Raw genomic sequence first — 13,510 nt, 5'->3', positions numbered from 1 at the left:
TTGATAGATTAAAAAAAAAAAGATATCCCCAAACATTTATGTTCTAGTCTGTTGAATTTTCAAAGAACTGGATTACAGATGCAAATATCATGCCATATATAAAAATGCACATTTCTTCCTCCATTTACAGGAATCCTAAAAACCAAAGGCCCACATCTGTGGATAAACAACTTTGGGTTGTAGCCTTTTTAGTTCCTAAACATCTGTGATGAAGATAATTGTAATTGTTCCTTCCATTTCTGTGAACTGTGACTGTCACTTCGGCATGACTGAACAAGGAATTAAACCATATTTTTTCCTTCTAAAACAAAACTGACAAAATGCTATTTTGTTCTCTAATCTCTCTCTCTCTCTCTCTCTCTCTCTCTCTCTCTCTCTCTCTCTCTCTCTCTCTCTCTCTCATGTTTCTTTCTTTCATCACTTCTCCCTCTAACCTCAGTGGAACCTTACTTATTAGATCTATTACACTGTTTCCTTCCAAAACACCCAAAACATTAACCCCTCTTTCTAGTTTCTACCTTACCCCATCAGTCGTCTTTCTTCTCTTCTTTTTAGATGGCACAACTGATTTGCTGCTGACAGTCCAACTCCAAAAGACTTTGTAGTGATGCACAGGAATGTCAGGTTCTTCTGGCACATCCCAAATAATCCTTACAGCCACACTTCCATCACTGTTAGTAGTGGAGTTGGCAATTCTGAGATTAGCCGGAGCAGGTGGAGCAGATGGATCTGTAGCCCCAGATAAAAGCAAAAATATTACAAATTCACAGAAGATAATCTTAAGTCTAGCTATTTAGCATAGTTAATGATAAATATCAGATTATTGGAAAATCATAATGATTTGATTCAATGAAGTCTACAGTGATCACCATAACTTCCTTTGGGTGTAGCATATTTGTTTATACATGATGTAGTATATGCTCCATACAATTATGACTTTCCCAGAGGAGCAGTAAGTCACAAGACAGTGATCCCAATTTGAAGGCTATGATGAATCCCCCAGTCATTTAACAGCAACTCCAATAAACTCAGTTACAGCTGTAGCATTTCATATGTCACAATATCTCTCATCTGGAATCACATAGGATTTTGCTCAAATGTAAGGTTGTCCTACCTTTGAAAACTACAGGAAATGAAGGCAAGTAAAGAATTTGACTCATTCAAGTAATTGCCTTCCTTTTAATGACATCACAGCATTTGATCCATGTAGGCTGAGAAAAACCACATACTGTGATAAGTAAAACCAAACTGCACCATTCTGTGTCCACGTTACAAATTGGATGACTTATGGACAGCATTCATTTTTGCAATTTTAACTTTTCTGCTCGCTCTCAGAGACCAAAGCCTTCCCAATTGTCAAGCAAGAGATTAGATTCTGAAATTATGATGCTACAAATCTTCCAAAAAGAAACTACTCTGAAGTTGACTAAAAATGTGTTAAACTAGAGGGACGTTACTGCATTTTCTGTAGCACACAATAAGAATTGATGCTTCTCGCCGCAAATGTTTTGCAGATGGTCTTTCTATAAAAGGCAGGGTCACAAGGAAACAATGTCATCACCTCTAATGTTACAATGCTATGTGTTTTAGAAACACTAGCATACAATTACCAGGCACTGCTACCACTCTGATAACAAATGAGAAAAATCTCAGAAAAGGTTTTAAAGAATTTTCAGGATAAGTCTGGGATTTTTAAAATAATAGTATAAACCATTAAGGGGAAAAAGTCTGTTCATTTTTTTTTTATTTTAACTCTTACTTTTTTAAGACTCTAGGGACTAAATAGATCAGAGTTTAGTTTATACACACATACATATATATGTATATACATACATATACATATCTATATCTATATATACACATATACATATTTATGAATATATGGATGTTTGTGTAGGCAACTATGAGGTACAGTGAATAGGGCATGAGGCTAGGAGTCAGGAAGACATGGATTCAATTACAGCCTCACTTATGACCCTGGGTAAGTCACTTAACCCTATTTTTTTTGCAGGGCAATAAGGGTTAAGTGACTTGCCCAGGGTCACACAGCTAGTAAGTATCAAGTGTCTTGGGCTGGATTTGAACTCAGGTCCTCCTGACTCCTGGGCTAGTCCTTTATCCACTGTGCCACCTATCTATCTATCCATCTATCATCTGTCTAGTTTTCTATTTGTCTAGCTAGCTACACATATATACATATATATATATATACATACATACATACTTATTTATATACACATCTATTTCATATATATATATATCTGTATATACACACTTGTATATATACATGTGTATATGTATGCATGTATATTTCAAATATTTAAAGCTTGACCTGATTCCCTATTCTCTAATGTATTCTTCATGGGTTTAAATGGTACAAATTGGTTCCCATTATCACAAAAGAAAAAAAATGTTTTTGTTGTTCAGAAGTTTCAGAGAATATTTTTCCCCATGCAGGTTGAAAGTAACTTGAAAACCTGCAAAGGTAGACATGCATCCATTATAAATATTTGAACAGGCCTTTCCTAAATGTGTATTGTTTCATTTGGGTGATATGGTTTAAGCTTGATAGAGTTTATCTGTTAATTTTTGGGGGGGAAGTGAGGATAGAGGTGAGAGAGATCACATTATTATGCTATTACAGCATAAAAATCATGAAAAAAATAATGTATCATGTTAACTTTAATTTGAAATAGTGAATGAAAAAATGCCCCTCTTCTTCTGTTTGTAGGAATCAAACATTTACAAAATATAAATAATGTTATATTCTGAGAGCAAATTTATTTTGCATTCAAGTTGTAAACATCATGCATTCATCCAGTGGAATTTAAGCTGCTTGAGGGTGGGGGCTTTTCTGTTTTTGTCTGATTTCCAGCATTGAGGACAGTGCCTTGACCATAGTAAGTACTTAACAAATGTTTGTTGAATCAAATCTAACTGAATTTGCCAAAAAACTTATACTTCCATGCCAGGATAAAAGTTATAAATGCCTAAAATGCATTATAGCAATCATTTTCTTCATGATGCACATGAAAATTTATAATATGAAAATAAGCTATTAAATGAATTTCTTTTACACTCTAAATGCATTCAGTAACCTCAAATTAAATGACTCCTCTAATGTAATCCCACTGATTATAGAACCAATTAACTATGATCATATTATCCAAGACAAGCTTACTTAAATATTTACAGACAGAAAGCAACTTACACTATCATTAATCTTTCAAAAATAGGAATTAATAATTATTTCATTTTATCTTTATATTTTGGTTCAAAGTCCATTTTGATTACAGGAAACCAAATATAACATGTATGTAAATTTCAAGGTATTTCTCCTAAGAAATGTAGCACTTGTTAATATGTAGGGGATTACCTGATCTTATTATCCCCTAGTAAACTGAAAACCATATAGAGTCAGGGACCAACATATAAATTAACTCTAAGCATATGACCAGGATTGAAGAGGCACCTGCTCAAATAGGCTCATCAAAAACAATTGTCAAATTTAAAGGTGAACATGTGTACATTGGAAATTGGTGAAAGCAAAAAAAAAATCAGGGTTTTATTTATTGTTTCTTTTTTATTGTTTAGACTTATGGAAGTAATGGAGAAAAATATAATGTAAATTAAACTCAAAAGTACCTCTTGTGAACTTTTTTTTTCTTACAGGTTGTTTTTAGACATTTACCAGAATCATAGTGTTCCCAACATTTAATACAGTGTTCTGCACACAAGAGGTGTGTCATAAATGATTATTGAATTAATGAGTGATTAATCAATATAAAATAATGAAAATAAAGAGAATATGGAAAATATAATCTAGTTTATCTCCATGTACCACCATACGCAAGCCCCAAAAGTCCAAAATTGATTGTGGATACTCATTAATTTTTTGTTTGTTTGTTTGTGTTTCTTTGTTTCTTTGTTTGTTTTTTGCAGGGCAATGGAGATTAAGTGACTTGCCCAGCATCACACAGCTAGTAAGTGTCAAGTGTCTGAGGTCAAATTTGAACTCAGATTTTCCTGAATCCAGGGCCATTGCTTTATCCACTGTGCCATTTAGCTGCCCCATCATTAATTTTTAAATAATTCAGATTTCTCTCTTAATAATCAGTTTATTAAAAAATGACCCTCCTTGGAATAGAATATAACCATAAACTAGATATTATTTCTTATGGCATAATAATTTAAAATGTACTTATAAAATTATGTAATAAAAGGAGCTACTGTACAGAGAATCATAGAATTTTAGTTTACTTGATAAGGAGTTAAAAGGTCATCTAATCCAATTTCTTCACCTGGTGGATTAGGAAAGTGAGGCACAGAAATGTAAAGTCATTAGACCAAGAATGCTCAGGTAGTAACTAGCAAATCCTGGCCTAAAATGCAAGTCTCCTAATTCTCCATCTATTGATCTCCTACACCACTAGTTCTCAAAACAGCTTGGTTTCATCAGCCTAATGGGTGATTATTGAGGAACTCAAAACAATTTTTTTTATGTGGGTCATATCGATCTATACTTAGCATGTTAGCAACCAAAAAGCCTTAGTGTTATTATGAAAATAGTTTTGATTGTACAGACCCCAGAAAAGGATTGTAGAGATTCCAGAGTTCCCAGGACTATACTTTCAGAACTACTGTCCTATATCAGTCTGCCTTTAAAAGATGTTTAAAAATATCTACCAGGGCGGGGGTGGAGGGGCTGCTAGGTGGCACAGTAGATAAAGATTGGTCTCAGAATCAGGAGGACCTGAGTTCAAATCCAGTCTCAGACACTTGACACTAGCTGTGTGACCCTGGGCAAATCACTTAACCCTCACTGCCCTGCAATACACACACACACACACACACACACACACACACACATATATATATATATATATATATATACACATACATACTTACATACAGGGGGCAGCTAGGTGGTGCAGTGGATAAGTCATGGACCCTGGATTCAGGAGGACCTGAGTTCAAATCTAGCCTCAGACACTTGACACTCACTAGCTGTGTGACCCTGGGCAAATCACTTAACTCTCATTGCCCCACAAAAAACATAAAAAGAAAAAAAAATAACCTACAGCAATGGATTGTGGAAAGTAAGAATACTTTACAAAATAAAATGTGTTATTGGTAACTTGAGAAATTTAAGAGAATAAATCCATTCTAATATAAACTCACATTCTCATGTCTATCTCCTCATGAATACCAATACCAATACCAATACAACATATACATGTTGTATGTATAGTTCAGTATATGACCTTCCTTTAGTCTTATATAGTGATCATGCCATGCTAAGAGTCACGAATAGCTGTCATAAGTGACCTAAGACAGAACTTTTCAGTTATTTAGATTTCAGACTTCTTGACTAAATGTTTTGTAGTCAGTAACCAGATGAAATGTTGCTCATTTGTGGCATGTTGAGAGATCTTTAAAATTTCATTGGGCAATGTGACCAATAATATTACTTATCACCATTTAAAAAAATACAGGGTGATTAAAATAAAGCTCAGATCATTGAAGAAAAACTGTATGGAAATGTATTGTTTGAGAAAGAGGGGGAAGCTCCTCAGACTACATACTGTGTGGGAAGATTCACAGTTTTTACAAGCACAACTATCTGCTGAATCCAGAAACCCGTATTCATAACATCAAAGGAAAACTAACTAGAGTTTTAAAAGGACTATGAAGGTAGAAAGCATCCAGGACAACTAATTTCATCATATTCTCCCCTGCCTTATGCTGATGAGCAAAATTTTTTTACCAAATAAATTACATTAATCCTTTTTTTAACGTAAAATATCTGTAGGATAATCAAGTCACTTATATATGAAAAAATAACACACTTTTTGTGAAATATAAGCCAGAGTAGTTCTGATTTCTAAATCACTTTTCTATTTCATTGGCTGAAGGATCTTGATTTTTTTTCCAAAATAATCATTTGGAAGTATCTTTAACTGCTACAACTTGTAAGTCTTTGAAAAGTTGCATGGCATACAAGTTTCCAGGCATTAAAGAGTTTCAAGACAAATGCAGAAGGTTCAGCTCTGCCCATTTCAAATGGTACACATAAACCAGCTGTGCAACTGTATAAAAAACTCATGGGTCCCTTAGGAGCCACAGAGAGAACTTTATGACTGCAAGTGGGTGTCTGTTCTAGTTTTACTAACACTCAGTAATGTATGCATGAAATCACATCCAGTATGGTACTTATGTGCTGGGAAAACAATGTCGTCTGCTTCCTTTTCCTTGGTAATTTATATCCTATATATACTAGTAACTTCATCCTGAAAAGAAAAACCCTCACAAGAAATACTGATTTTAGGCAATCCCTTTTACTTGGAATAAAAACACTATACACTATTAGAGACACTGTGTAACACACTTAATAAACCAGACACTATTAGAATTGTTTGGAGGAACTATCTATGTACTAACAAAGTTAATGGTGTTAGTTCAAAAGAAGAACAACAAAAATCTCCTTAAAAACTAAAATGTTATTGCCTGACTGGTTTAATACCGGCTAGATTCCATAGGAAAATGTGCATTAATCAGCTTCTATACTAAAGTTAGCCTGATTTTGGAAATTTGCAACAAAGAATGGATGAGTTGAGCTGGTATTAACCTCAAAACATTAGTAATAGGCTGCTTCTGCCTTTTATTACCATCCTTCACAATCTAGGAGTAATTCTAACTGAAATATCTTTCTTCTTCACTTCAACAAGCATAAATGACATTATAGTGCATGCCACCCCTCTACTCAACAAACTGTATTGGCTCCCTATTACCTGTAGCACAGGAATTCTTAACAATATTTGTGTCTTGGACCACTTTAGAGCAGTCAGGTGAAGTATATACACCTCTTCTTAGAATAATTTTAAATAAATAAAATGAAATATGTGGCACTATTCAAAAATATTTTATTGGAATACAGTTGTAAAAATATAAATAAATGATACAACAAAAATCAAATTCACTGACCTCAGATTAAGAATCTGTGCTCTAAAATAAATTGAGAATAAATTTCCCTCTTTGGCATTTAAAATGCCTCACAACCTGGCCCCGTCCTACTTTTCCAGTGTTCTTCCACTTGATTCTCTTCTCCTTACACTATGACCCAGACTGGCCTATTTTCTATTCCTTACAAATGGCACTCCATATCCATCTCCATCCATCTTCATGCTTTGATTTAGGTTGTCCCCTATCCCTGGAATGCTGCTCTTCATCCTCACCTCTACCTCTTAGGTTCTATTATTTCCTTTGAGTCAGCCTACCTTCTACCTTCTTTCCTAGTCTCCCCTAATGTTTCCCTATGACATTACTTTCCATCTATTCATGATCCCCATTACTTAGTTGCTGCCTTCCCCTATTAGGATGTAAGTGCCTTGAGAGAATGGATGGTGGTTTTGCCTTTCTTTGCACCTTAGTATAAAGACACATAGTAAGAGCTTAATAAATGCTTGTTACTAAGTGAAATAGACTTATCTTTTTTCCAAGTTTCTCATCTAACCAACCTCTTTGAATAAATGATTGTCCATGTGAGTTAAGAAAAACTGAGCACTGGTTCCTAAAGTAGAGAGACAGTGAAGATGGAAGCATTTGAATTAGAAACTGTCCTGCCTAAGATTATACAAAGTTAATCAAGTCAGGCCCAAAGGCAGTGCTATATCTACTCAAAAAAAGAAGAAGAATGACATGAAAGACAAATATGGTGCTCAAATTGGATGTGCTTGAGGTAAAAAGAAAGTGAATGTATTGCCTTTCTCTGCCAGTATGCACACAATTTCAAGGGCAGGGTTTCCCAAATAAATAATGGCCATTTTCATTCTTTCTCATTATTATACTCAGTTTCCAAACATTTCAATTGAACATTTCTTAAATAATCCATGGCCAAAACATACTGTACTAGGCTCTAGAAATACCAAGAATCATAGGTCTTACTGTCAAGGAAGCTTGTATTCAACAAATGGGGGATGATTTATGGATAGAATTATATGATTCAAAATAGGCTTTTACTGAGGCAAAACAGAGGTCTTGAGAAAATGTTCCAGAAAATTTGAGGCAAGAAAGGAGACTTGTAGCTGGAAGGACAAAAAAAGAAGCCTATATAAAGGATATAGCCACTGAGCTGATCTTTGAAAAAAGATCATGATTTCAGCAGGTATGGATGAGGAGGGTATACATTCCTGGCATGGTAAAGAGGCTTACACTAATTGACAAAGGTGGGAGACATTAGGTTAATATTAGGGAATAGCTGTCATTCTATATTGGTTAGGACACTGAATATATGACGATTAAGTAATATGAATTAATATTGGGGTAGTAGATGAGAACCAAATTGTAGGAGGCCTTACATGTCAGGCTAAGACATTTGCATTCACTCAGATAAGCTCAAAGGAAACACCAAGACATTACAGCAGGGACTATTATGGTTAGACCTGCGCATTAAGGAAGATTATTGGCAGGGGTATAGAGAATAGAGTTAACATGCTTGGCATGAAAAGAGCCAACAGAAAGAAAGAATGAATGAAATGGACTCTAAGAAGAGACAGTAAGGAGAAGGATCCAGAGCAGAAATAAAGAGGCAATAAGATAGTCACATCCTCCAGGATGGGAGCAAAGTGTGAGAAAATAATGGGGTTCTGGGGGACCCAGAAGTCCCCCAACTTGAGGTCCTAACTCCAGAGCCTTGCCTGACTTTTTTAGGGTCAGCCCAGATTCAGTCAAGTTGAACCTTGGACTGTGAATCAAGGCAATAGAGGTTAAAACCACACCTGCCTGAAAGCCTTTCCCTCCAGAGGGTCTGTCCTCTGGACTCTGACCTCAGCATGTACTGCTCCTTTTAATATGGACCACCCTTAAGTCTGGTAAACCAATAGATTTCAATGATGCTAGCCAATTAGCTTTGATCAATGTGGAAGGGTCACCTCTCCTCCAGACGTGCAGGTAGCTTATGAGCTCTCTTCCTCTCTTGGTCTGGGAATGCTGGAAGAAGGAGCCATACTTTTACTCTCTCTCCCTCTGAACTTTCAGGGCCATGTGCTTTCTCTTTGCTAATATTTAATATGCTTTAATAAATGCTTAATGCCCAAACTGGTTCTATAGCCTCTAATTTCTAAGTATCAATATATTAGGAACCCCAGCTAAATTCCCTAAAACTTGGAAGACAGGCACCCCAAATAATTTCAGATGACACAAAAGGGAGTGAGACACAAGGAGAGAGAAGTCTGGATATATGAATAAAGGAACATATAGGATCTAGGGATGAATGGCCACAACCTTCTCAATAAAATAGCAGTTACTATCATTCCCTGAAAGAGTGGATTAAAAATGTGATAGGGAATAAATTAGGAATGAATGAAAGTATTCCTTTATATAGGTAAGGACCTAATTAAAGCCAGATAACATTAATTTGTTGTTGCTTTCAATAAGTACTAATAGCTGACCTGATGTAAATAAATAAACCATTGAATAGCTAGATGTTTAGACAAAAGAATAAATCAAGAGATAAATATATAAACATAGGTAGGTAATAGCTTCTCAAAATTAAATTGACAAAGTCTGACTGACTCAAAAAATCTAATAATTCTATCAGATCAAAGTATATAGAGTTCTCATAAAGAAACTACTGATCAGAAAAGAAAGAAATGTAGTCTCATTGTAGAATGGCTTGTCTTTTACTTTGATTTTCGGAAGTTATTTGGTCTTTCAGTACACTGTGCCAAATCACACTGTTTTCAATGCTCACTTTGAACTACTTGGTCTAAAAGAAGTCCTTGTACTTTCCTTTGTGCATGGCATGCCATATGATGCCCACACCTGGGCATCTGTCCTAACTCCTGCACAGCTGTGCAGAGTAATCAACTCATCTCACCACAAGCCTTGATGCCTTCCTGATTTGGGTCATGTCTATCACAAACTATGTTTCACAGCAATACAAAGTGACACTGGACCATAACATTCAAGCTTTGTATTTCTTATCAATAGAAAAATTAACAGAAATGTCTTCAGCTGCTGCCCTTGCCTAATAATGAACGGACAAAAAATGTCATTATTTTTGACATTTTGTGACATTTCATCTTTATACATCAAAAAACCTATTTATGATCTTTTTATCTTTTAAATGCTTTGATACTTTTAATTCAGATATATCATCACTTTTCAAAAAAGCATACTCCCAGAGAACTTACCCATTTGAGAAAAAAATTAAGCAAAATTGACTAATACAGTAACTAATACTATCTGTAACTTCTATTTTTGTTTTCCTAGTTTAGTGTTTGTTAATAGAAGGAATGAATGTGTTTTAACTTAAGTTGGCAATTAGCATTTTCTTTTCTGATTATTTTAAACCTCTATTCCAAATTTGTAAACTCAATTGTTTTAGGTGCCATACAGAAATTAAACTTAAATGAATTGATCTTTCTCCTTTAAGAAACTATATTTTTAAAACAATACAATACAGGAACTTACAGATCAACTCCTTATGAAAGAACCCCAAAATTTATCCACATTTTACTCTATTGTGACTCAGTTTTTAAATGAATTTTAAGTGGGTTGTGGCCATAAAAATACATTCTTTAAAGAGGGCAGGGATAGCTTTCTTGCATGTGAACCTTTTGCCAATGCTGCCTAGGGCTCTGTGAAGATAGACTAAAGTATGCCAAGATAATCATCTCCCTTTTCTAAATAAGTAAACAAAAGGAAGAACAGAAAATTCCTTAATCCCTAAGCCATATTTACTTTTAGAATTTTACATATCACTTTATATTTAATTTATTAATAGGATAAAACATAGTATGGGCTCATGGAAATACAAAGATCAACCCCATATTGCTTTTGTTTCCAGTAATCTCAACCTATTTCACTGCTACCATCAACAATTAACTAAAAGTAATTGGAGTTTGGGCTACTTTGTGACCCTTCATACACTTTTTGGTAGAAATAACAGCAAGTAATGGGATGAGATAACCAAAAGGCAGAGGTAGGAGAAAGAATAAGGAGCTAAGAAAATATATCAACCAAGTAATCAGCTCATAAATAATAAAAAACTCACTATATAATGAACATTATGGTGTTAGGAAGTTAGCAAAATAAGTTTTTCAAGGAGACAGAAGGCTATGTTTATACACTTAACTGGTTTGATAGTTTTCAATGAACTAAATAATACCTAGCCAATTCAAAAAAAAAATTGTATCAAACCAGATTTTCATTTAGACACTACCATATGAATAAAACATCAAATAGTTTGAATTTCCTATGAAAATAAATTTTATAGCCTGTGGGAATGAGGTAGTACAACTAAAAGAAATTAAATGTACACTATATATTTCTTTTCCAGTTTTATTTAATGTTAATGAAAATGAATGGTATATGGAAAATGTTCACCATTTCTTCACTTCCTGTCCAGGCTGTATTGTTGACTCATCTACACTGGACTTTTTCTACCATGCCATAGGAACCTCTTCACCCTGAAAGCTCACTCTAATCCTGGCTAACATCTCATATTGAAGAGTACTACACCTACATAATCTCCCTCTTATTGATTAGATCCTCCTAGAACCTCCACTGTTAATCCATCTCCACGGGGCTACAATATTCCAATGCTAGTTACCTCCCCATTTTTGGTTCTTTTTTATGTTGTCTTCCCCTGTTAGAATGTAAACTCCTTGGGAGCAGGAATTGTCTTTCTTTATGTCTATACTTGTACTTCTAGTACTTGGCACAGCACCTGGTAAATAGTAACCACTTAATGCATAATGATTGACAAACCACCCTACGAGACACACAAATTTTGGGTCTACACTACCCCTATATACTAGAGAGCTATTTATCCTTCACTTTACACTGTGTAAAACAGGATTTAGACTATTATTTTGGAAATGGTGATTTTTAAAATCAATGGTGGTGGGGCAGGGACAGGTAGGTAGTGCAGTGGATAAAGCACTGGCCCTGGATTCAGGAGGACCTGAGTTCAAATCTGGCCTCAGATACTTGACACGTACTAGCTGTGTGACCCTGGACATGTTACTTAACGTTCATTGCCCTGTGAAAAATAAATAAAATAAAATAAAATAAAATAAAATCAATCCTTTATCATACCATCTCATAAAATAGCAGAGTTTAGCTGTTAGAGCACAGAGTGGATAAATAAGCTGGTTCAGGAAGGGAGGAGAGAAAAAGAGGGACAATGGAACATTTCTTTATGAATTGTGATTAACATTAGAATACTTGCTGTTTCTCTCTTTTTGTAAATACAACAAATTATATTCTTTTAATTTTCTCAATAGGATTACTGCTGTATCAAAGTCCAATTATATCGGTCTATAGACAACTAAATATTCATAAATTATTTTCCAAATTAGTATCTTAGAACCTCATTTTTTAAAAAATCAAGTTAAAAGTTGATATTTTTGAAAATCTACATACAGATATGAGTTATGTTTTAATATTGCACTGATTAAATAAGAAAAATGAGTGAAAAGATTTTACTAGGGCTAAACATGCCGTAATGGTAACAAAAGGGTTGGATCTACAACAACAAAGAAAAACAAAAATAAAATAAACAAAAAAATAACTACTTTATAACAGTACTATCCCAATCCTGCATTATGTAGTAGGGTTGGGAGTTCTGTGGGGGCCTTTATTGGGAATTAACATTTCTTAAAGGTAAATCTAGTTTAAGTCCTCCTATTACTTCATATTGTTTATACCTATTTCAGACCCTATTTTTGTCATCCTGCACAATAGTTCTCCCTTTGTTTATAACAAGTAAAATTATAAAGTAGTTAAAGCCATTTCAATATATTCATGCTCCCTTCCATCCTATTTTCTACTCAAGCATACTTTCATGAATAGAACATGATAAACTGTATGATAAACTTTTGTATAGCATAAAGTCATATAATGAACAAATTAATTCTTCAAGAGTTGCTGCACTTTTACAGGTCACCAGCATTGGGTTTTAAGCAAAAAGAACATAACTCAAATTTTGGAGTAAGGAGAAATAGAAAACTGATTTTGTAACAGTAAAGGCTTCCTAGAAATTGTACCACATGATAATTGCTCACTCATAAAACTCCCCTTGGAAATTTGAAGAGGACTCCCAAGGATCAATTTAAGTTATGCAACATATTGCCAAATCTTTTGGACACAGAATATAATGCCAGCCTTCATTATATCACCAGGTCACCAAGACCTTGTACAGCAGATGTGATTCTCTGTGCATTAGCCCACAACTATAAAACCTATAAAGAAGGATTATTAGTTGCTTCTTTCTGATCTACAGTGCTATAGAGTTATCCTATTAAATCAGTTCATATTGTCCATGTAGGTAATTAGACAATAACAACTTTTCCTAATTAAAGGCCAAGATTACATTTGTATCTAGCAATATAGAGATAAAATGTTTTATAATCTTTTTTTCTATTGCCCTTTACCGTACTTTACCTCATTTACCCCATCAACCAGTTATTTTACTCTCCCATTTAAATTACACAAAGCACATGGA

General features: G+C 34.4%; 1 protein-coding gene across 2 annotated transcripts in view; it reads right to left on the bottom strand.

Annotated features, from left to right (window-relative positions):
* ANOS1 (anosmin 1) overlaps positions 1–13,510 on the bottom strand; it is a 251,753-nt gene that overhangs the window by 56,731 nt on the left and 181,512 nt on the right. For both annotated transcript variants that reach the window (XM_043998140.1, XM_043998139.1), the window contains one exon: positions 524–729. In XM_043998140.1, coding sequence (XP_043854075.1) covers positions 524–729 — 206 coding nt within the window. The remainder of the gene's footprint in view (positions 1–523; positions 730–13,510) is intronic.

The sequence above is a fragment of the Dromiciops gliroides genome, chromosome 3, assembly GCF_019393635.1.
Source record: "Dromiciops gliroides isolate mDroGli1 chromosome 3, mDroGli1.pri, whole genome shotgun sequence".
NCBI classification, from domain to species: Eukaryota; Metazoa; Chordata; class Mammalia; order Microbiotheria; family Microbiotheriidae; genus Dromiciops; species Dromiciops gliroides.
The sequence above is the reverse complement of the archived record's forward strand: the minus strand, read 5'-3'. Positions and strand labels throughout refer to the sequence as shown.